Below are 25,128 nucleotides of genomic sequence, written 5' to 3'. Positions count from 1 at the left end.
TGGAATAAATTCAAATAATTATTATTCAACTTTAATTCAAGTAATTAAATCAAATATCTTACATCCAATAAAATTTTACTAAAAATAAAATAATAGATCTAAGTTCAATGAAGTTGACAATGCTAAATCTCGTCTCTAAAAGCTCTGTCCCAATATTTCTTTCTACGCTCGTAATTAATTATCTGAATCTGAAAAATAGAAAGAAAGGTAATGAGCTAAACAGCCCAGTAAGTAATAAATATCTCAACTAGATAATTCAGATATTATATAATTTTCAAGAACAATACTGCAAATAAACATAAAAATATATTTCATGCTGATTTTATACAAATCCAATCTTTTCAAATATTTATATATAATATAATCATAAATCCGATTCGATTCAAAACACTTGTAACTCAACAGTCTCGACTATGACCAATGTTTAACCCCCATTGGCGGGGTCCACTGAATACCAGCGCACAATCCCCACTGACAGGGTCCACAAACACCAGCGCATAACCCCCACTGGCAGGGTCCACTAAATACCAGCGCACAACCCCCATTGGCAGGGTCCACTGAGTACCAACGTATAATCCCTATTGGCGGGGCCCACTGAAATATAGTTAGGCTGAGAGCATAAATCCGATCTGTATCAAAATACTTTTATATCATAATATATCATAATTTTTCACTGAACATGTGCATAATCGACGTACCATAATATTTCAAAAGCACTTTTCTTTCAAAACATAATTTCATAAATCATGCATAATTTCAGAAAATAATTATTTATTTTCAGAATAAATATAAAATATCTTGAGAAGATGATTCATTACTTACCTTTCACAGAGCACTGAATGAATAGATCGACTAACTTCTAGGAGATTCTTCAATACCTATTATCTAAAATTATATTTTTATATTAATTTTAATTCAAAATTAAATCTAAACAAATCCCAAATCAAAACCTCATTTAGAATCAGACTCTTCCCTAAACTCGATCAAAATCATCAAAATGAAGCCTTTCACTACGCTAATCTTAGAAGGATAACTTTGGAGAGAGAAATCCATCAAGAGAGAGAAACAATCTAGAGAGAGAAAGTAGAGAGAGAAAGTTCAATTCTAGAGAGAGAAAGTAAGGGTTCAGACTAAAAGAAGAGAGAGAAACTCTCCCTCATTTTTATTTATTTATTTATTTTTTTTCTTTTCTTTTCCTTTTTCTTTTCTTTTTTCTTTTTTCTTTTTCTTTTCTTTTTCCTTTTTCCATTTTTTTTCTTTTTTCTTCCTTCTTCTACTTCTTCCCATGGCCTCCCCTGGGTGAAAAAATGAAACAGGGGACCGAATGGTCCCCTCATATGGTTGGCCGACCGACAATCGACCGACACAAGAATGATCGATAGCTGGAGGAGAGTGCACCACCATCCCAAGGGTCCCAAATCGGTGGCCGGCGACGACTACCGACGTCCGAAAATCAAAAAAAATCGAAACCTCTTCCACGACAAAATTCGACGACTTCGATCATCGACGAGCGTGCACACCAGCACGGAAAGGAAGGGAGAGAAAAAAGGAAGAGGACCACATGCTTACCTCGAGCTCCGACGACCTCTCCAGTGAGGAATTGCAGCGGGCACAGTGACAGTTTCAGCGAGCGATTTCCGACGATCTTCGCCATTTCGCTCCAGGATTCTTTGGTAGGAAGAAGGGAGAAGGATCTCCCCTTTAAATAGAACCGGAGGAGAGGAGTTTGACTCCTTTCCGATGAGGTTTCCGACTCCGATTAGGAGCCGATCGGGGGAAGAAGACTCCCTGCGGGAGTCTTCATTTTTTTTTGGGCTGGGTTTAAGGCCCAATGGGCCAGATGTTACATTCTTTCCTCCTAAAAATAAATTTCGTCCTCGAAATTTTTCTTACCTGTCATCATTGTATTGGAAGCCTGTGCATTCTGTTGAGTAAGCGCATAAACTCTTCCCTGGGTTTTAGAAATCTGTCCACCACCCTTATGTTGTCCTTCATAAGTTCTTTGGCCAACTTAATTTTCAGTATTTAGCGGGCAGCTAGTAATTTTATGATCCATCTGACCATATTTGAAACAAACATCTGTATTCCAATGGCAATCCTTGTCTGTATGATTTTTACCACATCTGGAGCACTGCTCACCATCAATCTGTTGAGTCTTATTATCTATTGCTCCCTTAGCTGAACTTTTAATGTTTTTATTATTCTGCCCTTGTGTATCATTTGATTTTGCTCTCTTTCTTTGCTTTCTTTCCCTTTCCATGCGTTCTTCATTGATTTCTCTTTCAATTATCAGTGCTTTGTTTACCACATCTGTATAAGTTGTCAATTCATATGGAACCACTTATTTTCGAATCTCAGTTCTCAGTCCCATCTCAAACTTGTGAACACATTCTTGCTCACCATCCACTAATTTCGGAGCAAATTTTGCTAACTCTGTAAATTTTGCTTCATATTCAGTCACACTCATACCCTTTTGCTTCAAATAAATAAACTCTTGCTCTTTCTAGATCCTTATACTCTGAGAAAAATACTGATCGTAGAATACAATCCGAAATCTTTCTCAAGTAAGTATTTCGCTGTCTTGTTCATACTTGCACTGTAGTCGCTGACACCAGTTGTATGCTTCTCCTTATAGTAAATAAGCTGCATATCGAATCTTTTCTTCATCAAGACACTCTTGGACAGCGAAGGCCTTCTCCATCTTCATTATCCAGTTATCAGCCTCCAAAGATTCAGTAGTCCCCTTGAAAGCCGGAGGAGCAAGCTTTTTAAATTCTGAAATGTTGTTCCGTTGTACTGGTTGCTCTCCATGTTGTGGTGGTGGATGCTGATGTTGTTGTGTATCTTGTTGTATCTGCTGTTGTTCAAGCATTTGCTGCTGTATTTGTTGTTGCATTTGTACCATCCTGATTAGGGTCTGCATTAACTGAGTCATATCTGGTTCCTGACGTGCTCTCGAAGTACTCCCATTAGGATCTACGACTTTCTCCTCCTGAGGGGTGCCACTGGTCAGATGGGGAGTGCTACCATCCCGTGGTTGTGATGTCTCTCTTGCAATTCCTTGAGTAGTTCTTATCATTCTACGGGGAGGCATGATAACCTTGTAGTAGTAAAACTTTATTAGATTCATTTATCTATTTGTTAGGATGGGTTTATTATGATGCTCATACTTTAACGTCCCAATATTTCTAATGTTTACCCACCTACACTCATACTATGTCTAATTCTATATGTCATAATTTATCCACTTATGCTCTGATACTATATTAATTGTCACGCCTCCGACCCGAAATTGTGAATCGAGGGTCATGGCAACCGCCGCATACTCATAGAAAAATTCTCTCCATACGCATGCAAGGTATCTCATCACGATATCAATGCATCACAACGGAATAAATTCAAATAATTATTATTTAATTTTAATTCAAGTAATTAAATCAAATATCTTACATCCAATAAAATTTTACTAAAAATAAAACAATAGATCTAAGTTCAATGAAGTTGACAATGCTAAATCTCGTCTCTAAAAGCTCTGTCCCAATATTTCTTCCCATGCTCGTAATTAATTATCTGAATCTGAAAAATAGAAAGAAAGGTAATGAGCTAGACAGCCCAGTAAGTAACAAATATCTCAACTAGATAATTCAGATATTATATAATTTTCAAAAATAATACTGCAAATAAACATAAAAATATATTTCATGCTGATTTTATACAAATCCAATCTTTTCAAATATTCATATATAATATAATCATAAATTCGATTCGATTCAAAATATTCGTAACTCAACAGTCTCGACTATGACCAACATTTAACCCCCATTGACGGGGTCCACTGAATACCAGCGCACAATCTCCACTGGCAGGATCTACAAACACCAGCGCATAATCCCCACTGACAGGATCCACTAAATACTAGCGCACAACCCCCACTGGCAGGGTCCACTGAGTACCAACGTATAATCTCTATTGGCGGGGCCCACTGAAACATAGTTAGGCTGAGAGCATAAATCCGATCTGTATCAAAATACTTTTGTATCATAATATATCATAATTTTTCACTGAACATGTGTATAATCGATGTACCATAATATTTCAAAAGTACTTTTCTTTCAAAACGTAATTTCACAAATCATGCATAATTTCAGAGAATAATTATTTATTTTCAGAATAAATATAAAATATCTCGAGAAGATGATTCATTACTTACCTTTCACAGAGTACTGAATGAATAGATCGACTAACTTCTAGGAGATTCTTCAGTATCTATTATCCAAAATTATATTTTTATATTAATTTTAATTCAAAATTAAATCTAAACAAATCCCAAATCAAAACCTCACTTAGAATCACTCGTCCCTAAACTCGATCAAAATCATTAAAATGAATCCTTTCACTACGCTAATCTTAGAAGGATAACTTTGGAGAGAGAAATCCATCAAGAGAGAGAAATAATCTAGAGAGAAAAAATTTTAGAGAGAGAAAGTTCAATTCTAGAGAGAGAAAGTAAGGGTTCAGACTAAAAGAAGAGAGAGAAACTCTCCCTCATTTTTATTTTATTATTTATTTATTTTTTTTCTTTTCTTTTTTTTTTCTTTTTCTTTTTTTCTTTTTCTTTTTTTTTCTTTTCTTTTTCCTTTTTCCTTTTCTTTTTCTTTTTTTCTTCCTTCTTCTACTTCTTCCCGTGGCCTTCCCTGGGTGAAAAAAAAAATGAAACAGGGACCGAATGGTCCCCTCATATGGTTGGCCGACTGACGATCGGCCGGCACAGGAATGGCCGGTAGCCGGAGGAGAGTGCACCGCCATCCCAAGGGTCCCAAATCGATGGCCAGCGACGACCACCGACGTTCGAAAATCAAAAAAAATTGAAACCTCTTCCACGACAAAATCCGGCGACTTCGATCACCGACGAGCGTGCACACCGGCACGGAAAGGAAGGGAGAGAAAAGAGGAAGAGGACCACATGCTTACCTCGAGCTCCGGCAACCTCTTCGGCGAGGAATTGCGGCAGGCACAGTGACGGTTTCTGCGAGCGATTTCCGACGATCTTCGCCGTTTTGCTCCAGGATTCTTTGGTAGGAAGAAGGGAGAAGGGTCTCCCCTTTAAATAGAACCGGAGGAGAGGAGTTTGACTCCTCTCCGATGAGGTTTCCGACTCCGATTAGGAGCGATTTCCGACTCCATTTTTTTTTTGGGGGCTGGGTTTAAGGCCCAATGGGCCAGATGTTACAAGGATGAAGGTGGACTACTCGACGGAGAGGCAGGAAAGGATGGCGTACTGGGACGGGGAGCCCAAAGGGTTGACATCGAGGGCTGCCTCGCTACGATCGATCTTGGAGAAGAGGAGATGGGAGACGTAGATATAGGCGAGGAAGAGGAGAGAGAGGGGGAGGATCAAGGCGAGAGCGATCTGGGCGAAGAGATGCTGCCACGAGAAAATGATCTTGTAGGCCTCGTGGTAGATCCCCGTGAGATCCAAGAATTAGAGCTCCTCCGACTTTTGATCCATGTTGAAGACTCGAAGGAGGAGAAAGAATTAGGATTTTTCTTTGTGGGGATTGGGGGAGATTTAGAATGAAACGGATGGAAGGATAAAATGAGGAAAAACTGAAACGGTGACTTATCGAAAAAAAAAAAAGGAAAAGACAAACGCGGAAGTAGCACGGGTGTTGAAAATTTTCTTGGGTCGAATGCAGACCGTTCAAATTTTGTCATAAACCATGGTTCAAATATTTTAAATAAAAATGATAAATACATTAAATAGATTGGGCAGATTGAAAAACTTAAACCTAAACCCGATCTGTTTAATAAATAGATTAAACAGATAGATCGATTTACAATCTAAATTCATTTAAGCCAAATCTAAATTTATTTAAAATGAATCGAATATAGATCAGATCGACGGATTGAATCATATTTTATCAACCTTAATTGTAGGCCATCTCTTAAGAGAGAAAGGACAGGAAGACTTCACGGACCTTCAACACCATTAACAAAAATGCAGACTTTTTTATCTTTCAAAGAGAAACAAGCAAATTGTAAATAAACCCAAGCCAAATTGGATGATATTAAGAAAAATTCAAGTAGGTTAATTAACCACAGGTTGACATATTAAGGCTGCATTTGGTTCAATAAGAAAGAATAAAATACTTGTAATTCAATTATTCTACCCATTTTCAACCAAATACTCATTTCAGCACAAATTAAACTATTTTTTGAAAAAGGGGGGAATGAATATATTTTAAAATAATTGGTACATTATAAATGTTATCCCCTTTACTTCTCCTCATCCATTTATCCCACTTAATCGAGGAATAACTCATTCAAATGGAAAGGTGGAATAATTTGGCTCTTCTTTTGCCCCTCCATCTAAGCCAACCAATATAGATTTTCCATTCTACAACCAAATGCAGCTTGTGGGGGTGTTTGAATGTGATTTAACAATACACTACTTGCCTAAAGTCTCTACCAAATACAGCCACCTTAAACACCGTAAAACATCCAGACCCACCAAAATTAGATTCCATGTATACAAATTCACTTCCTACTTAGACTAATTCCATAGGGTTAAGTCTGACACGGACTCTAATTTCGGCACATGACTAAAAACAAGTATACTTCAAAGGTTTCATAAATTTTTGCTTAATATATACCAACTCAATGTTGATATTCAGCTATTCACTATCCAATAAAGTTTTTCTGCCATTTTTTGTTCACTGATCTAAAACACCAACGAGGACAGAGCATCAGGCATCAATGATTCCTGATGACCATTTTCTTTGTATACAACTTACAATATGATTAACTACGTATAAGACAAATTAAATTACTTCATCGTCACATCGTAATTTCCATTATTTGTTGCATTCCTTAAACACTCCCTATCCACTCTGCTAGCAACAAGATGATGAATGCTACCACGATTTTTTCCGAGTTCCTTCCATACGACACAAAGTAACCAACCAACAGGAACCAGTGAATCCTTTGTGGCAAGTCAAGCTACCAGCAGATCAGTCGGTTAGAGGTACCATCAAACTGACGAGGCTACAGTCTAATCTACTCGCATCTCGCGCATGCCGATCCTTGGTGGCCTGGTACCAAGAAAAGGACTACGCACTATTACCTTGTCTGAGAAATCCTAATGGGTGACAACCCGCCAAGGTGCAAATACCACCGCACCAAGAACACAAAGCTCGTGCATCATTAAACAAGCGTACCAGTAATGGATGATTGCAGCAGCCACTATGCTAAGGAAAGCCAATCACCTGATCTCGTGCATCAAACTGACTCCACTAGTTCGGATGGTAAGAGATTGTTAGGTTATGTATGATCTTTTTCGATTGCTGGCAAGTTGGGCAACTATCATATCTAAGGCAAAGTGGGTAGGAGAGGTATGATCTTATCATTTCGCGTGAAGATAGAAATATCACTGTCACCAAAAGTAGCCAAATACCTCAACCAAAAAACTCCTTTACCTGATGTCTCTGTACTCCCTCTGAGGCCTTGCCTCTCTGCAATGATGGCTTTACAAATTGATGATGATTTTCTCCGGAAAAATCAAAAACAGTCAGGTTGGATGGCGGCCCTTGCCAATGTTTGTACGCCTAGCCTCCAAAATCAGCAAAACCTGATTATGGTTCCTGCACGACAGTAGAAAGACATGATTAAAGCCATCTTAGCTTTAAAAATATTTTTTTTGAAAAAAAAAAAAAAGCAGAAGAATTTTTTGACCTATCAAAGTTGGCCTTTTTCTTTTCTCTTCTCTTTTTTTTTTGGGTAGAAAACACCTTAGCTTTGACAAAGGTCTTGATCAACTTTCTTTTGCAGCACATTAGAAGTCACGTGGATCCTTGAATGCAAACAAGATGCAGTAAAGAAATGAATTGGATATTCTTTTGTCATTCTGGCTTGCTTGAATTAAAGGGGGAAAAGAACAATTGAAGCTTGTACAGTTGAAATATTTTTGAACAACCTCAGGCAGCAGGCATGGCAGCATCAACATATAGTGTCATCCAGTGCATGATTAATGCTCTGCTGCATTTCACAAATATACACATGTGCATACTAGTGTTTACAGTGTACGAAGAAACATATGTGCTGAAATTCATTTGCAAATCTACCGAACAGAAAGTACCCAGAAGGGCAGTTCCTATATTTATCTCTGCTTCCGTTTTAACGTCTGGAAACTTGGTCTCAGTGGTCGGCTTGAGCTTGATTCGAAGGGCACCAGTGGCTGCTTCATCTGCCCATTGACCGAGTTTCTTGAGAGAGATGGTGAAGTAGCCTTCAGTTTCTGTTGCTTTGGGGCTTCCAACCTCTCAAGAATTCTCGAGGTTTTTTCATCCAAAGGCTTGGTCTGAGCTGTCAAACTGGAATTTTGAAACTTAGGGTTGGAAATGCAGGTGGATGAATAGACATCGTTCATTTCATCAAGAATGAGAAGTTGCTCCCACTCTGTAACACAAGAAGAGTTCTCTTCCTCTTTATTTTTGTTGGGCCATATTTCATCTTCTGGAGCTTGGGTAGATAAGTCATGCCGCAGAATAGTCAACTGGAGATCATTTGGATTGCTGAGTTTAGGACTCATCTGAACACGTGGCAGGATCGTCCTGGATGTTAGGTTCACAAGGATCATTAGGTATTTTATGAGGATTAGCTAAAACCTTAGTTGAGTAGATCAGGTTGATCTCACTTCTGGGTTTAAATTTCAGTTGCAGTTCATGAACCGTAGATTTTTGTGCACAAAGCGGAGCTAACCGTTCAGAATTCGCATATGCTAAACAGTTAGAAGTGTAATGTTGAGAAGATGCAGAGAGTACTACAAGTTAGCAAGTACCCAAACTGCAAGCTCTCCTTTACCAGCCAGTTTAGTTTTGGGTGGAAACCTCTTTCATGTAGAAGAGGGTTGTAGTCTCTGAGTTCAATCTGGTAAAAAAATAAAAATTAGTTAAAACTAGCGTATATAAAGTATAAGAAACATGCAAGCAAAAGGCAAATCTCGACTTGAAATTTTGCTATCTTAGGTTGCAAGTTGCGTCAGGTAAGAATAAAATCTTTTTTCCAGTCAATAGGTTATGCAAGTAGTTTATTCTTCATCAACCTATAAGCAAAAATCTGCATTGATGAAAAATGAGTACTTGACCTTTGATAGTGAGGATTGAATGGACTTCTCTAATTCATGCAGTACGGCATGGTCATTTGCTTGACTTATCTCAGGGATTGGCAGAATATCTTCTGATCCAGCAAGCCTCTGCACAGCTTCCACAATATCATCACTGTTATTTTTCATGCAGATCTTTTTTTAAAAAAATAAATATTAACAATAAATATTTCACAAATTAAACTGAAGCTTTAGTACCAAGAAAAATTATCCATGATTGGCTCCACATTATATTCCAGTTAGTTTCTAGAACAGATGACATAATCAATAACTGAATGGCCTAAGCAAAACATCCCGCATGCAGCACGATGCAGGTGTTGCAGTCCAATAATCCAATCACTAAAGATCTCTTAATAGTAGTTAAAAAGGGCTGCAGCTTGAGCATTCATGTGCCTAAAAGAGTCATGCTTTTGAGCAATTTAACAGAAATGTTTCACTAAGCTGCAAATGTTTTACCCTCAAAAGCATTGGGCCTTTGTCAGAAGGCTGAAGAACATAAAAGCATTGGAAGGTTCCATCCCTTATTGTATCTGTATTACAGGTTGACGAGCATACAAGTCCCTGATCCAGATGGAAAAGAGCTCCACGCAGCCCATGAAAAACTGTATAATATAGTTTAGGCAGCCCAATCAGAAAGGTCGAAAGCCCAATCACATCTAAGAATGTAGTCTACTCACGTTGAGTATTCAGATCTGACTTATCATTTGAATCTCGAGCAACTTCTGTTTCATGAAGATCTGAAGGAGTCACAACATAGGATGTCCCTACTATAACACCTGTTACCAATCACAATGACACCACATAATCTGTAAAATGCAATACAAATCAGCTGCAGCTTCCACTCATGGTATCGATAATCCTTCAGTTGTCTACTGTAAATGTATGTTTCTCCTTCCCCTTTTCTGATTTGGAGATTAGATATCTTGTGCTTTTAAACATAAAATGGTTATTATTTATTTTACATCCACTTACATAAAGAAACCTGAGTCAAGAGAACTAATAAACAGTCATCACACAGGTAGTACCAGATATCCCCTTAAAAACTTCAGCAAGTACCGATGGCCTAATAACAGAAGTTAGCTGAAAAGCCTGTATTTAGAATTATACATTATCAGTCTCTAATCAACATAGATCAACACTGACCTTCACTTAGTGAAGCCAAGCTGGTGCGTTCAATTATAGAAAATGTTATGGGTGCAGAGATTCGTCGAAGTTTTTGACAACCTTCAAATGAGGGCAGAAACAAAACAGTTTGTTCTCCAACCCTTACTGCATTATCAATCAGATCAGAGGGCCCGAGTTCATGGCAGGCGAGTGGACAAAACGTCTTCTTCTTGTCACTGACTGCAATTTCAATTGGATAGCCATGGCATCTGCATGTCTATCATTAAGAAATATTTTCTTCAAATAAACCACTTTAGTTCCTGACATTTGCATAAAACAAACTCATGCAAAAAACCTTCCAAAAATATATTTCTTTTAACCTCTCTACAGGAGAATAGCACACTACAAGGTGAGGATGTGGTATCAAGTTTTTCAAACTCATGCATACAAATTATTGTATGATGTAATCCTATTTTTATCAGTTCACTAACAATATTAAAATGATGAGTCCTATATAAACCGTCACATGCTAAATTATATTTTTATTGCTTCACACAAGATTCACCGTCTCAGTATTGGACCCTACACCTATACCATCTTATTACAGCGTCAGTACATAATTCGGTACGGTACGAGACACCATACTAGTATAGTACAATACACTCTGTATTAGGCGGTCCAACAGACCATGGCTTCACATGGTATTTTTCAAGATGTATCATGTCCATTATCTAACTATTATTTGTTCCATCAATTTTGGTCCTAAGTTAGCAAAAAAGAGGGATGATGAGACAAGTTGGCAGGCAGTTGTCTCAGCCAATTAAAATAAAGTAATATTGTATCATTATAACCACACAGGATTCCAGCAGCCATGATAAAAGCTACCATAACAGATATTGAGGAGAGCTATGATCCAACGGGCAAGCATTACATCTTCTAGATCCAGATTTCAAGGTTACATTTCTAGTTGTATGGGCATGAAGAATGTTAGATGTTCGTTAAGTCCAAAATTTACTAGAAAACTTGTATCTAGCCGGCATCTGTGCCCCTCCTCTTGGAGAATGTTCTAGGTTCAAACTGCCCAAGTATTTGTCTCGGGTTAATTCTCATGGTTTCTTTGGAATGAATGGTGGTGCCCCACCATTACAAGAAAAACAAATGAGTAAACAGGTAGACGTCTGGTGATGATTGCTGAACTTTCAGATGATCACTTGACATAATGCACGTTATGGAGAATGCTACACTTGGCAAGTATCTGTAGCATCCAACATACCAAACTCTAGGAAAAACTAACATGTGAATACTTCAAAACAAGGTTATTTATTTCAATCATCGAGAATGCAAAGTCAATTATTAATATAGTTTGATCATTTTTGTTTATGGATGAGAATTTAAGCGTGTTATCAACAAACAATGTTCTTAAGTACATAACAAAAGAATGCTATATATGCAACATACAAATCCATGAACAAGGCAGTCATGCTTTTTTCCAGGAGACATAAGCCAGTCATTATACATGACATCTACATTTTTCTCAGTTAGCAAGTATATCTTAATAAAGAATGATTGAAGAATTAAGTATCTTATTGTATTGAATTGTTGTTGTGAAATATACAGAAGCAAAATTCTGTTTTTCTTAGCTAGCAAGTACATCTTAAAAAGAATTCTTGAAAGCTTGAGTATCTTATTGTATTAAATTATTGTTGTGAAATATCCAGAAGCCAAAACTCTGGATTTCTTGAATAGTAAAGTTTTCAATTCATTAGTTTGATAAAGCAAGCAACCAATATAAATGGATTGTATATGGTAGCACTGGAGGACATTACCAAATTGCTACTGAGGTTTCACAATTACTAAGTAATATTCTTTGACATGGGTAAGAGATCCGAAGTTCTACAGAAAGTCTGATTACCTGATATCAAAATGTTTTGACCTGGGTGTGTTATTATCATGTAGCAGAAAACTTGAACATATCAAATTTAGTCGTCAGATATATTACCTGACAGGATGGAAAACCATCAACGATCTGATTCGATGAAGCAAATAAGTTGCAATAGATTTGATCTACAGAGCCCACAATGGTGTTCTTGAAGAGAAAGACTGCTTTCAGCGGTTCCTCTACATCATCCTTTAGCTCTTGCAACCATCTTTTGACAACGCCACACATGACCCAAGAGTCTGCAGTTCTAGGCATTTTTTGTTTCAGTTTTAAATGCTGTTTATAAACATAAACTGCTCTCAGAAAATATTTAATGAGATCTCAAGATTCACCAATTGAATGGAATATCTTCAAAATACTTGTCAGAGTAAATTAAAATTCCAGAATAGCAGGTCCTTTTTACGCAATTGAGTTGCATGCAAGCTTTGAAGAAATTTTGAAAATCTACATTTTATTGATGAAAACAATCATTTAGTAAAATTATGCATACAGACACTCTAGTTCGAAGTCTAACCAATCAAAGAAGTACTAAAACTTCCTGGGACTGGAGTGACAGAAACAAAAAATCATTCTAACCTGCTACGAGATTCTCACCTGAAAGATACCTCCGGAGCACACAGTTTTCAAGATCAGAGATACTATTAATGAATCCATTGAGCTTCTCTGGTAAATCATAATGTACATTTGCATCTTCCTGTTCCAACACCACAAATTCCACTGTGATACGCTGTTCTGCTGCACCCTGTCATACACAAGTGGTCAGAGGCAATGCTAACCAGCTATGGACTGCTCAGGAACCCACAGAGTAGAGTTCTGATGCTGAAAAGCAAATTAGCCATTATTTCCTCCATACCAGGAGGGATTTGCGAATAGCTTCAGTGTTGGCAAACAAAGATGTGCATACAATAATCACTTTCTTTGGGACATGATGATCACCCCATGTGTTGAGAGCTTTGCTTGTCAAAAGGTTTGTGAGTGAGATGTCTGCAGGCAATCATGCAAGAGGGGGGAAAAAGAAATTCTAACTTACATCAGCTATCTTTTAGAACTTCATTATTGCTTTAAATTTGAAAAGAAAGCAACCAAATCAAAAGAGTCAAAATATCACTTTCACCTTGATCACCACTTCCGCTAGGCATGGACTGGTTAAACTCGGGCATAAAGCTATCCATGGGTAAGTTGTTAACAGCATGGTGGAAATCTCGGAGACAGAAATTTTGTCCTGGTTCGTACACAATCTTCAGCTGTTGAAATACATTTCATGGTCAGGACATGATGAGAATAGGGACCCAGGGGTGGGGGTGGGAGGGGAAGAAATATGTCACACAAAATGTCAGAATCCCCTTTTTTCCATTATTCTGCTATTTCATCATGCAACCATTGATTTTACCTACTGAGAATAAATTAAATAATTTTAGATGACGGATATAGATCAGTTTGCATAACTTAAATGCCATTGGAATAGGTATGGACTTCAAACAAGTCAAAGGATATGCTAAATGGTGCAGCATCATGGACAAGCTGGGTGAAAAAACATCCTGGTTACATGTGTTTTTTAATGTCCAAATGCTTTCACTATAATTAATATTCAAATTTGAATTTTGGACACTTCCAGTCAGCTCAAAACCAAAAGAAATTTGGACAAATCCAACTGAATCAGTGCAAAGCCTAAGCAAACAAAGAATTTAAATCTAATGAGAAAATTAAATGATATTAAGCATAATAACATATATTGATATTTTATGTTGAATAAAATGATAAAAATAAAGATATAATAATACTTTTTAGAAGAAGGGGGTCAAGTCAATAAGGGAAAAATGCAAAATAGTAGTTTAATGGAGGTCAATTTTATGCAATAAAGTCCAACTTATTTTCATGTACTTGGATCTATCTAGTTGCCGCATTTACTGCTCCCTTTCTCCTCCCAAACACGAAATTTTAGCTTGATCTAGTAACATGAATGAAACTAACCTGACCAGTAAAAATAGATTCATTTCAGTTATTTGGATTGAAACAATTTGCTTTGAACAAAATGAGAATGTTCTGGTTTTGTTTAGATTAAGTAACAAAATAGTGAAGCAACTTTACATTTAAGGTTTTGGGTGTCTTCTGTCAGATTTTAATGAAAAATCTGAATTATTTCCTCCCAAACTACAGACCATTTATGTACGATGATGGAAAAGATGGGAAGGAGACTCGAGCTAAAAGAGGAACATGATGCTTAATAGGTAAAACGTGGCCTTTGTCGAGACTGCCTTGTGGATGTCATATTTTTGAGGTCCATGAGTTCTTGGAGAGTAACTCCGGCATGATTGAAGTTCCATATAGATCTCTACCTAAATTTCCATGCTGATAATGAATTTAGATCAAACTTTCAACTCCCTTCTATTAGCTAATTCCATGAGGATTTCGCTAATCCATTATTAATGTCGAACTCATAAAAGATCGCATCAACATTCTTCTTTTGTTGGCTTGTCCCCCAGATACTGCTCATTCCTCCATATGACAAACACACAAAGAGTGAACAAATAAATAAAGCAAAATAGGAAAACAAAATGAATTCTTAGTTCCCAAATCCCAAACGGAATGAGGAAAAAGAAATTAAAGAAATATAGAAAGAAAGAGCATTAAAGTACAATGAGCGACGTGACTGGTAGCTTAATCTGCTGACCTCAGTAGATGGGGAAGGGGATCTGCCCCTATGGAGGTAGCACAATCCTAACCGATCTCGGAGGAGCGGCATCCCCTCCGCCTGTCGCTCCCTCTGCCCTCTCCCGGACGTCACCGCATACAGATTCGCGAGCTGTAGCAAACTCTGAAGATCTCAGAAGAAACGAAATAAGATTACCACTAAACGGTTGAATGAGACCAAAAGATGGAAAAAGGGTCGCCAAATAAGTTCAAAACCCTAGAATCAAATCAGATCAAGAGATCGAGATCCAGAGAGATGAGTGGATCCTGATCGTCACCTGCTTCAGATGGCGGAGCACTGGAGGAGGAATGGTTCGGAGATCGAGCAAGAAGCAGAGCAGCGTCATCGCTTCTTCTTCTTCTTCTTCTCTCGTCTCCCTTTCCCAAATTCTCTCGCTTTCTCCGACCTGGGCGATCGGAAGCAGCGGAAGCTCTTTAGCTTTTCGAAATTTCAAATGCGGCTAATTACTGGGCACCTATTTATAGACCGAGTCCGGCGCCCGCGAAAATAAATCGGTGCTGGCTTGTAGCCGAGTGCACGAGGTTCCCTCGTAACGGATTCCCATTGGTGACGATTTTACCATTCCAAGCCAAATAACGGCAGTCACGACAGTTTATAACGCAAAATAATGGACGGTAGTAATAAAATAACAGCATTACTTTATTATCCAATGATGATTATTCAATAAATATTGTTTTTGGAATAAAAAATTGTTTAACAGCAATCATTACATATACCCGTTACGTTACTTAAATAACAATAACACACTAGATAGGGCATCTAAAATCATTATAATGCCTGTTATAATATTAACGAAGTTACTATGATAACCCGTGGATCCTGGCCCTTCATGAGAAAGCATATTTACTGAATGTGGCTCGATCTCAACTCTTTAAAAAAAACACTCTATATATATATATATATATATATATATATATATATATATATATATATATATATATATATATATAACAGATGAAACTTTTTTTTTTTTTTTTTTTGGGCATACGTAATTTGTATAAACATAGGCTGATTTTAGATAAGAAATGCATAACATTTTTAAGAAAACAAGGACATATATACAAAGGATCCCCGTGTACGGACAAATGTCCCAACTCAAACTATGACTCATGAAATGCCGTGTCAGTCCGGTTGCGGCCCAGCTCCATAGCTCTGAGGCTCACCATCCTGGCCACCAGCTTCTCAGGCAGATGAGAATCTGACAAGAACATGGCACCGGCGATGCTCACAACGCCCGGGTTCTGGCTGTTCAGCACTGAGTGAATGGTAGCTGGCCCGAACCCCGCATTCACGCAGAAGTGGAGAAGCCCGCGAGGGATCACAAAAACGTCACCTTCCTTCAGGATCTTCTGGAACGGCCGATCCTTGGTGTCGATGAAGCCGGCGATCACGGTGCCTTGAACCACGTACATCATCTCAGAGGCCCGCGGGTGGGAGTGAGGCAGCACCATGCCATCCATGGCCAGGTCGGTTCGAGCCACGGAGAGGCCCAGCGTGTTTAGGCCCGGGAACTCGGTCGCGGTCACAACGTTCATGGATGACCGGACGAAGTTGTCGGTGTCGCCCGCCTTCTCAAGCATCGACGTCTTGAAATCAGACGGCGTGATGGTTTCGGGATCCTTGCACAAGAACCCGTTCATGAAGAGCTTTCTTTGACCCCTGGGATCCATCGGACACGTGTCTCGGAGAGGGCTGCTGTCTGCAAGGCCAGTGGGAAAGGAGCCGCTGAGCAATAGAAGCAGCAGGGAAGAGAAGAGCAGAGCTGAGAGCTCCATGCCGCTACTTTGATGCCCGACTTAAAAAGTCTCCTGGATCTGTCTTAAATAATAGATCATGATAAGACAGTGGAAACAAAGGAATGTTTGTTGCTCTATAGGACTCTTGGAGTTCACTGCACGATTTGCTTTGGATTACGTCCCAAGAAAAGCATTCCTTAGAGATAACATATTATGGGTTTGGATGGACAATCTATAGCCTTCAATCTCAGCTCTCAGCACCAACCCAAGCCTTTTCATTGCTTGTTAGAATCCCTACAAAGGTACATGTTCCAAAGTGGTGGAAGCAAGAGAAATTTAACTCCTCACCTACATTATAAGAATGGTCGGCCAAATTATAAGGAAAAACGGAAAAAGAAAGCTAGGCAAGATTGCGATACCATTTTTTTTTTCCAATACACTTTCAAATGCAAATAAAACCTTGATATCGTTAACACATTCACAAGATATGTGCTGCTCCAAACACAAATAATCACATCAAACGGAAGGCATCATGTAATCTGCCACCAATAGCACTAATATGCAAAGACATGGCAACATGAGAAAATAGGAACAATTCGGGAGATGCACATAACTTCAACATGCTGCAAGAAAACAACACATCGAGAAGAAGTTAACTTCTTGAGTGGTCTAATCACAAGCAGATTTTAATTTGGATTTCAAATTTTAGGTAATCATAAATCTGAATGGAGATTTTCCCCCAAAATGAAAGATTAAGCAAAAAAGAAAACAATCATTTTCTTTTAATTGCATGGCCAGAGTCTTTTTTATCGGATGATGACTGCATACTATCACCCTCATCACTGTTCTCACTGGACAGAGATTGATTAACATCTTCGGCCACAGCAAACCCAGAGGAGTACTTTTTGATTCTTAGAGATATGAGAATACTGGATACAATTCCAAGTAGAGGGAAAAGATAAGAGTAGATCTGAGATCTTTTAGAGCTAGTGGAGGAAGCTACAGCAGCACCGGCAAGACTGCCGATGGATGTATTCTGCAGAATCATAGGTAGGCAGCCAATAACCGTCGGAAGAAAGAAATCGATGAGAAAACCAACTTTCGTGGCAGCCAGAGCATAGTTGATGACATATGATGGCAAGGGTGAGAACCGAGCAAGGAGTACAAATCTCCAGCCATCACATTCAACTCCTCTAGCAAGGAGATTGAAGTATTTGCTTCTCTGCACCCATCCCATTGCGGATTTTGAATTCCTGAAAACTGCTCTGAACAAAACAAAGGGGAAAATACCAGTCAGGATGGAAAGATGCATAAAAAAATATAGTGCGCCCATAATTGAGTCAATATTAGAAATAAACAAAACAAAAACCAACGAGTATTTACTGCTAGGAAACAATGTTGGTGACAGGAAAATGCCCTGCCTTCTAAGCAGGGATTCGATTAGTGTTTATACACCAAAATCATCACTCTTTAGTCGTATCTGCTGAATTGTCAATAAACATGAAAACCAACATACCACTTTGCTATGACAATATATCAATAAACTGGAAAGATACTGAAAGTTGTAGGTAGTCATTTGCAATATGCCCTCTATGTTACTAATAGAACTTCTTTAGTAAGGAGGGTCGAAACATTATCAAAAATGAACCAAAAAAGCATTATAATGCCTGCCAAACTCAAGAACAAGAATTGGGAAAAGTAATGTTAGTCTAATATGAATACAACGGGAGATTACATAGCTCACAATCAACTAAATGAGGTAGAAGGACCACTATTTTATGCCCTATATCCTTTTATCACCATAACATTAGCAACATCCTCATTCCTTATTTCAACTAGAATCTTAAATAGGACGGTGTCATGGAGATCACAGAGTTTATTAAGTTGAAGTGAAAGGCATTGCTTATCGCTTTTACTGTCAAATTACCGCTCACCCTAGTCTCACCATTTAGACCTGTATCATAACAAGTATCAAAACTCAGCAATCCTTCACAATTAGATTCTTGGATCTTCACCCACAAGTCTGATTCAACTTAGACCAGAGAATTTTAGAAAATAAACTGTGTAATTTTCCCATGCAAGAAAATTTTCCCTTCCCAACTTTCTAGTTTATAATAAAACCATGAAACAAGATGCACTCTCTGTGACCTTGATCTGCCATTCAAAGCCATACATGCATAGCTGAAAGTAAGTTACTCCACTACATATCTCACATGTATAGCCCATTCTTTATCCAAAGACACCTCACCCAACACTGACCATCACACTTATCGCTTCCACCTATAACTTACCAGCAGTTCCGTAAACAAACTTCAGATTATTCAATTATCTTAACCATCACCACAGAGAAGAAGCCATCTCTAACATTTTAAAGGTGGCTAATGAAGCTCAATGTTGTAGTAAGAACCTTCAAAGAAGTTATTCCTATCTACTGTGTATCAAAACCTGCTCGATAGTCCTAATATGTTGGTGAATATTAAAGAAATAGGTGTTTTCATTGCCTTAAAACCAAGAAAACCCAAAAAAGCAGTCTGGCAAGTGAACAAGGAATTCATCAATTGATAAATAAAATTATGAATTTGACCTTGTCATAGCCACATATTGCCGACCAACTGCATGACAAATCACAAACGTTACACGATCAAGCTGACTTGAGCAATAGAACCTGCTCTGCACATAAGTCCAGATAATACACTCGCAAGCCACCAATCCATGGGTGGACCTCCCACCTATATATGTACATTGGTATGGAGATATCTTCAGAATGGATCTTTTACATCATAAAGTAAAATGTTGTTGTTGTTGGGATCGAAGTGGTAAAAGAAAACAAAACAATGCCAGTTGGTCCATAATCCTGAATTCCATGCTCTCTTTCTCGAAAAAGCATGTAATTAGGTAGCATTCGGATGCTTCAAATCCTACATAGAAGATACCAGCGAAATCACGGCTCTAAAATGCCTTCTCTGCATTAACCTGATGCACAGCGTTCGAAACATCTTTATCTCCAATTCTTTTGTTAACTCCTCCTAAGCATCTTCCTCGTTTCCCCTTGTTTTTTTTCCCCCTTAAGAAATGAAACAAGGTGAACTAAAGCCTTTTAAAATAAGAATAAAAAATAAACATATTTCGTTAACCAATTTTCCATCTGTCAAAAAAAAAATTTTTTTTTTTTCTCAATCGACAACTCCAATCAACCGAAAGGCGATCCTTAACGTCATCGCTTCCATCGCAAACATTACCTGGATCCTCCAATCCTACTACCGAGGACAATAAAAATCCAATTTTTTCCCGTTTTCCATCAAATTAAAGAAGCATAATTTCGTTTATTATCTCATTGAACCAAAAATAGATCACACAGATCATGAGATTCCAAGCAGAACAGAAGAGAGGGAAATGGGGAAAGAGGGAGAGAGCGTGAGTGACCGACCGTCCGATCCAGAAGGAGAGGGAAGCGCCGAGGACCTTGGCGGAGAATACGCAGAGGACGGCGGGGAAGAAGCCGAAGAGGAGGGCGGCGCCGGCCTCGAAGAAGATGGCATAGGGGAGGCAGAGAGCCAGGGTCACGGTGTGGGCCGCCACGTAGAGCGGGATCGCCCACATCCCCAGACTCTCCGACAGATCCCGGAACGCCCGGAGTGCCGCGTCGCCGTCCCACCCGTACCGCCGGCTCGCCCACACCAGAAGCGCCACCGCAGCCGCCGCACTCGCGAACCCCTTCCCCATTTCTCTCTTCTCTCCGCCACCGCGGCCCTCCTCCTTGATCTCCCGTTGGTGGCCGCCGGCCGGAGAGACCTCTCTCTATTTCGTCGCCGTCGTCTCCCCTTCTATGTGGGAAGGCGGGCAACGTGATTCGGCCGGTATGTTAACTCGGGGTTCGATTAAGGCGTTCCGTATCGGAGACCTGGGCTGGATCACCCGCAATCAAACCGTGCCTTTGGGTTGGAAGGGTTACGCTTGCTACTGTCCACCGGCCAGAGACCTGCTATTATTTATCTATTTGATGGTGACCCGTGCGATGCACGGAATTGAATAAAATTTTAATATTTATTTTTTAAAAAAATTTAAAAAATAATATTAAAATATGATCTTAAAATCTTCCTGCAAGATGAAGAATTCGTTCCTACTGAGTATCTAAAATGATGGTAAATAAAATACTTCAAAAAATCAATTCTTATAATCATATTTGTTTTGAGTATTATATATAAAATACTTCAAAAAATCAATTCTTATAATCATATTTGTTTTGAGTATTATATGCCAAAACTTTGTTGAGTACTATGGAAAGTTCTAGCAAAATAAATCTCGCAATCACTGTCTACAATGTTTTAGATAAAAGACTTACGAGAAAATTAGCTTCAACCTTATAGTTCTTAAAATTAGTTTATAATTATTTATCAAAAAATATATAATTGAACATACCATACCGTTCATTTCACATAGTGTATAATTACCTTTTCCTCTGTATAAGCTTCTCTTATTTTTTTATGGGTTAAATGCATGAGTGTGAGTGATGGAATTTATTCTTTAATCTTGAAGTTTGCTTAATTGCCTATCATAAATATTATAGAAATAGATTAAAGTTAATTTAAAATCTAAAATATAAAAAAAAATGGCAACACAAACATGCATCCTTATGGCCAAGCAGGTAATAAAATAAAGGTAAAAAGCACACTAACATTACATACGAAAAGCATGGGAGTAATTAGTTGTTGTATGAAAATTTATAATTTGATAGTAAACTGTAGGGTTTTGTGAAGCAAAAGTTTCACAAGTTGATAATAAAGAAAATAACATATTAGTTTTGAATCATAATACAAAAATATATATCTATAACATAATATTTGCAACTTATTCATATTAATGTTTAATCATAATGCAAACTGATTTTTTATCTGAAAATTCATTCTATAAGTATAGATATCATACGTAAATACAACCAATCATGCAAAAAAAGTAATCTTCTTCCTAGAGCTCGGTATATTTTTATTTTTAGTAAATAATATTTTAGCAAAATATATTCCAAAGATGAAGAAAGTTATATAACCTATTTATTCAATTCAGCAATCACTCATAGTTAGTAAACTTCAAAATACTATTAAAGTTGTTGTTTATTAAAGCTATAACAAATTTCTTATATTAAGTCCAAATTCAAATCCGTGCAACATAAAGAGAGGATATTCTATTCTAAACATAGCCATCTAGCTAACTAATATGATGAATCTCGACATTCAGAAAGATATTAAGAATATTTACTTAGATATAGAACCATATATAATAATAGTAAACATATCAGGTTTATCACCTATTTAAAAAAAAAATAGAGAGAGCAGCTACAACAATCATAGATTGTGTATATATATATTTGTGAATATTAATATAGCTAAGATCATAACAGATCTGAGGAAGGAAAGGCAATATCACAACCTAGTAAAGATTAATTACATAAGCATTAGTAGTTTATAAAATGAAACGATACAAAACTTTCTTAATTATTATGACTAATATTTTGATTTATAGTAATATGAAGAAAGTATAATTTTTTTAAAATTCAATAACAGATTTACTTACTCGTCTATATATTTCTAAATACTTCCTTGTAGACGACATTGTTTGTTGTCGTAGATAGTTGGCCATCCTTATCACAAATTAATTTTCATAATCTGGATTTATTTCAAACTCTAGAGAAAGCTACATAGAGTTGACCATGGCTAAAAACTGATTTTTGAAGAAATAATCCAATATTTGAAATAGTTTGCCTTTGACTCTTGTTTATTGTCATAGCAAAATAAACTATTATTGGATATTACCTTCGCTGAAATTTAAATAGTAGTCTGGTATCTAAAGATGTCAACACCATCCTAGGAATAAAGACCTGGCGCCCTATGTTATTTCTTGATATAACTTTACCCTCCAAAATATGATTACCAAGTTGAGTGATTATCAACCTAGTGCCATTGCACAACCGAGCATTTTGGTCTATGTTCCTAAGAAGCATTACTGGAATACCAACCTTCCAATTAAGAACATAGTTTGGAACACCTGAAGATCGCATAGTATTCAAAAATTCAAGAGTGTGTAGATCTTCTACAGTGAATGCATTTATATATATCTTGCAAATACTATTTGAGCTTAGATAAACTTTTTCCTCCCCACGGAGTAAAGAAAGCATGTACTCATTCACTTTGTCAACAATCTCATGAGTTGGCACAGGAATTGCTCTATCTTCAAGGTATTTTGAATTGTTAAAATTCTGTAATAAAGAAGAATATGTGCTACCTGTTGGGAATAGTGTCCCAAAGCCAATCGTCAGCCTGTTGACGGTTGTGCTCCTTTTGTATTAGTACATAAATTATAAATAAATAAAAGTTATTTTGGTATTTTTTCATCACAAATGTTTCATCTTCTAATGAACTCCTGTATTGTGGTGAAGTCCTTAGGACTATTTAGACTCGACAAAGGAGGATTTGTCGTTTAGTCCTTAAACATGTTCGCGACCAAATGATACGTTGTTACCAAGGACGACAATATTTATCGAGCATAGGTCGTTGTGTGCCATATGGGTTGGTTGTCCTCATAACCAAAGAGTGTGGAGACACTGGTATGGCATACAGGTAAGATGTAATGGTACATCTGTACTGAACGTGACCAACTCCGGAGCTATTTCTGCTGTCAAGATTTGCTCCGATGGGATATGGGTATAAATGTCCCTCCGACCTGAGACCGCTATGGTGACTTGCAAGCAACTCACTGCACTTAGGCACTGGACTACTTGAATTTCTAATTTAGTGACGGAAGGTTGCTGGGTGTAGTCAAGTACTTGACTTGTCGGTGCGTGTGTCAAGATGGGATTGACCACTCAAGTTTAGGAGCTGTGTATAGTCGTGTTTCAATTTAGCAAAATCTTGGCCAGGGTAGTCCTAGTGAGGAGTCACAGGACTAATTGAGTTGAGCACGATTCGGATGATATCATCAGGGTTGACAGTTTAACCCTGAGTCATCCTAAACACAGGGGTCAAAAGGGATGAATTATACGGTAACCATATTCACGTAGGTTCTGAATGTTGCGATTGCGATTATTCGACCTATCCGGTCGTCGGGTACCATTGCTAGATGGTCACTTCGATTAGTACAGAAATTGGTTCCTGTGCTACCGGCTTAGGTTCGAACCTGCGGGGTCACACACATTAGAGGTTCCTTTCTGATCTGATGGCTGATTATGAGTCTTATCTATCTGAAACTCTATGATTGAGAATTAAGATTCTCTAATCATGAGTTCCACACATTTTGGGTACCGGGGTCAAAATTTTGAATTTCGAATTTTGAATTTGAAATTTGAACTCTTTGATCAGGATTTCATATCGATGGTCTCTGATGTCTGATTGCCCATCGGATTTGGACTCAACATTTATGAGAAGTTTAATTAGTGATTTAATCACTAATTAACTCAATTTGATTGAGTAATTATTTTTGGATCAAGTCCAATTGAATTGGATTCAGTTTGGATTGACCCGATTAGGTTAAATGTTGACCTAATCGCTAAGGTGGTTTAGTCCCTGATTTGATCAGAGGTTAGGTTTAGTTAATTCTTGATTTGATTAGAATTTTATTAAGCCTAATTAAGCCTAATTATGTTGGGTTTAATTTGGTCTAATTGTGCTCAACCTATTTTAAACTAGGTTGGCTCAATTTGAATCAAACCACCTTGTTTTAAATTCCCTGCGTCACCCAACTTCCTTGCACCCATTTGAATTCACGAGAAGAAACTTCTCGTGAAATTTTTCTCATGTAAAACCCTTCCCCACGTCCTCATTTGTGTGCCATATGGATGGATAAATTAATTAGTTAGCCATTCAAATTCAAAGCATGTTTGAATTTGAATGGATAACTTATCACTTGCCCTTTCATCCTTATCCATTTTGTGCGCCACATTACTTACACGAGAAAAGGTTTCTTATGAAACTTTTTCCACGCACAAAAAGCCACGCCTCTTCTCTTCTCACGCCCAAAAGGATAGGGATAAGTTGATTTTCGTTTGAATTCAAATTTGATTTGAATTCAAATGTGTAACCTCTTGTCTTTATCCTCTCACGCGGATAAGACATGTTCGACGTTGTTTCAAAAAGAGGAGAAAGGTGGGACGTGCGTAAAAAAATTAGGAGAGAAACTTTGGGGCGTAAGGAAGGCTTCTGCGTAAGGTGAAGGTCCAAAACCTTCCGAGAGAAAAAGAAAGAAAAGAGAGAAAATTGGGTGCAGGGTTTTTGGTGTGTACCCTAGGGTTTCTACCTAGGGTTCGGGAAGTGAGATTGGTGTGCCACGAGTGTCGTGAGTCCACCAAATTTTAGAGAGAGATCCATCAACCTCTCAAGTAACTGTGCAAATGATCCAGAGCATCCGAGAAGTCAGCACACATCGATCGAAGGAGTTCGATCAACATCTGCCATCAAAAGGGTGAAATCATGAACTAGCATTCGTGAGG

At 37.9% G+C, this 25,128-nt stretch overlaps 3 protein-coding genes across 4 annotated transcripts; all 3 read right to left on the bottom strand.

Moving 5' to 3' along the window:
- Nucleotides 1–7,866: 7,866 nt before the first annotated feature.
- Nucleotides 7,867–15,728, bottom strand: LOC105050986 (uncharacterized). 2 transcript variants are annotated; one of them, XM_073243909.1, is made up of 12 exons: nucleotides 15,173–15,728; nucleotides 14,875–15,006; nucleotides 13,318–13,447; nucleotides 13,057–13,187; nucleotides 12,798–12,945; nucleotides 12,264–12,442; nucleotides 10,304–10,541; nucleotides 9,838–9,936; nucleotides 9,617–9,762; nucleotides 9,143–9,250; nucleotides 8,837–8,925; nucleotides 7,867–8,609 (listed from the first exon to the last, which is right to left on the bottom strand). In XM_073243909.1, exons 1-12 carry the CDS (start codon nucleotides 15,239–15,241, stop codon nucleotides 8,156–8,158), a joined length of 1,923 nt encoding a protein of 640 aa, XP_073100010.1. In that variant the 5' UTR covers nucleotides 15,242–15,728; the 3' UTR covers nucleotides 7,867–8,155. The 2 variants fall into 2 exon arrangements, with proteins under 2 accessions (XP_073100010.1, XP_010929524.1); XM_010931222.4 differs by having other exon boundaries at nucleotides 14,875–15,018; nucleotides 15,173–15,726.
- Nucleotides 15,729–15,892: 164 nt separating this feature from the next.
- On the bottom strand, nucleotides 15,893–17,164 carry LOC105050985 (germin-like protein 11-1). Its single transcript, XM_010931221.4, has one exon. It carries the CDS (start codon nucleotides 16,689–16,691, stop codon nucleotides 16,017–16,019), a length of 675 nt encoding a protein of 224 aa, XP_010929523.1. The 5' UTR covers nucleotides 16,692–17,164; the 3' UTR covers nucleotides 15,893–16,016.
- A 145-nt stretch (nucleotides 17,165–17,309) lies between these two features.
- On the bottom strand, nucleotides 17,310–20,600 carry LOC105050984 (uncharacterized). Its single transcript, XM_010931220.4, has 2 exons — nucleotides 20,080–20,600; nucleotides 17,310–17,917 (listed from the first exon to the last, which is right to left on the bottom strand). The coding sequence occupies exons 1-2, from the start codon at nucleotides 20,373–20,375 to the stop codon at nucleotides 17,425–17,427; spliced, it is 789 nt and encodes a 262-aa protein (XP_010929522.1). The 5' UTR covers nucleotides 20,376–20,600; the 3' UTR covers nucleotides 17,310–17,424.
- Between the last annotated feature and the right edge of the window lie 4,528 nt (nucleotides 20,601–25,128).

Source organism: Elaeis guineensis, chromosome 9 (genome assembly GCF_000442705.2).
Source record: "Elaeis guineensis isolate ETL-2024a chromosome 9, EG11, whole genome shotgun sequence".
In the NCBI taxonomy this organism is placed as follows: Eukaryota; Viridiplantae; Streptophyta; class Magnoliopsida; order Arecales; family Arecaceae; genus Elaeis; species Elaeis guineensis.
The sequence above is the reverse complement of the archived record's forward strand: the minus strand, read 5'-3'. Positions and strand labels throughout refer to the sequence as shown.

Coding starts and splice junctions, on each gene's coding strand:
- LOC105050986 (XM_010931222.4), bottom strand. CDS start 15,241: ATGACGCTGCTCTGCTTCTTGCTCGATCTCCGAACCATTCCTCCTCCA. Junction 10,542..12,263: donor ATGGTTTTCCATCCTGTCAG/GTAATATATCTG, acceptor TCTTAATGATAG/ACATGCAGATGCCATGGCTA. Junction 9,937..10,303: donor CTTGGCTTCACTAAGTGAAG/GTCAGTGTTGAT, acceptor GATTGGTAACAG/GTGTTATAGTAGGGACATCC.
- LOC105050985 (XM_010931221.4), bottom strand. CDS start 16,691: ATGGAGCTCTCAGCTCTGCTCTTCTCTTCCCTGCTGCTTCTATTGCTC.
- LOC105050984 (XM_010931220.4), bottom strand. CDS start 20,375: ATGGGGAAGGGGTTCGCGAGTGCGGCGGCTGCGGTGGCGCTTCTGGTG. Junction 17,918..20,079: donor CTCTCCTTCTGGATCGGACG/GTCGGTCACTCA, acceptor TGTTTTGTTCAG/AGCAGTTTTCAGGAATTCAA.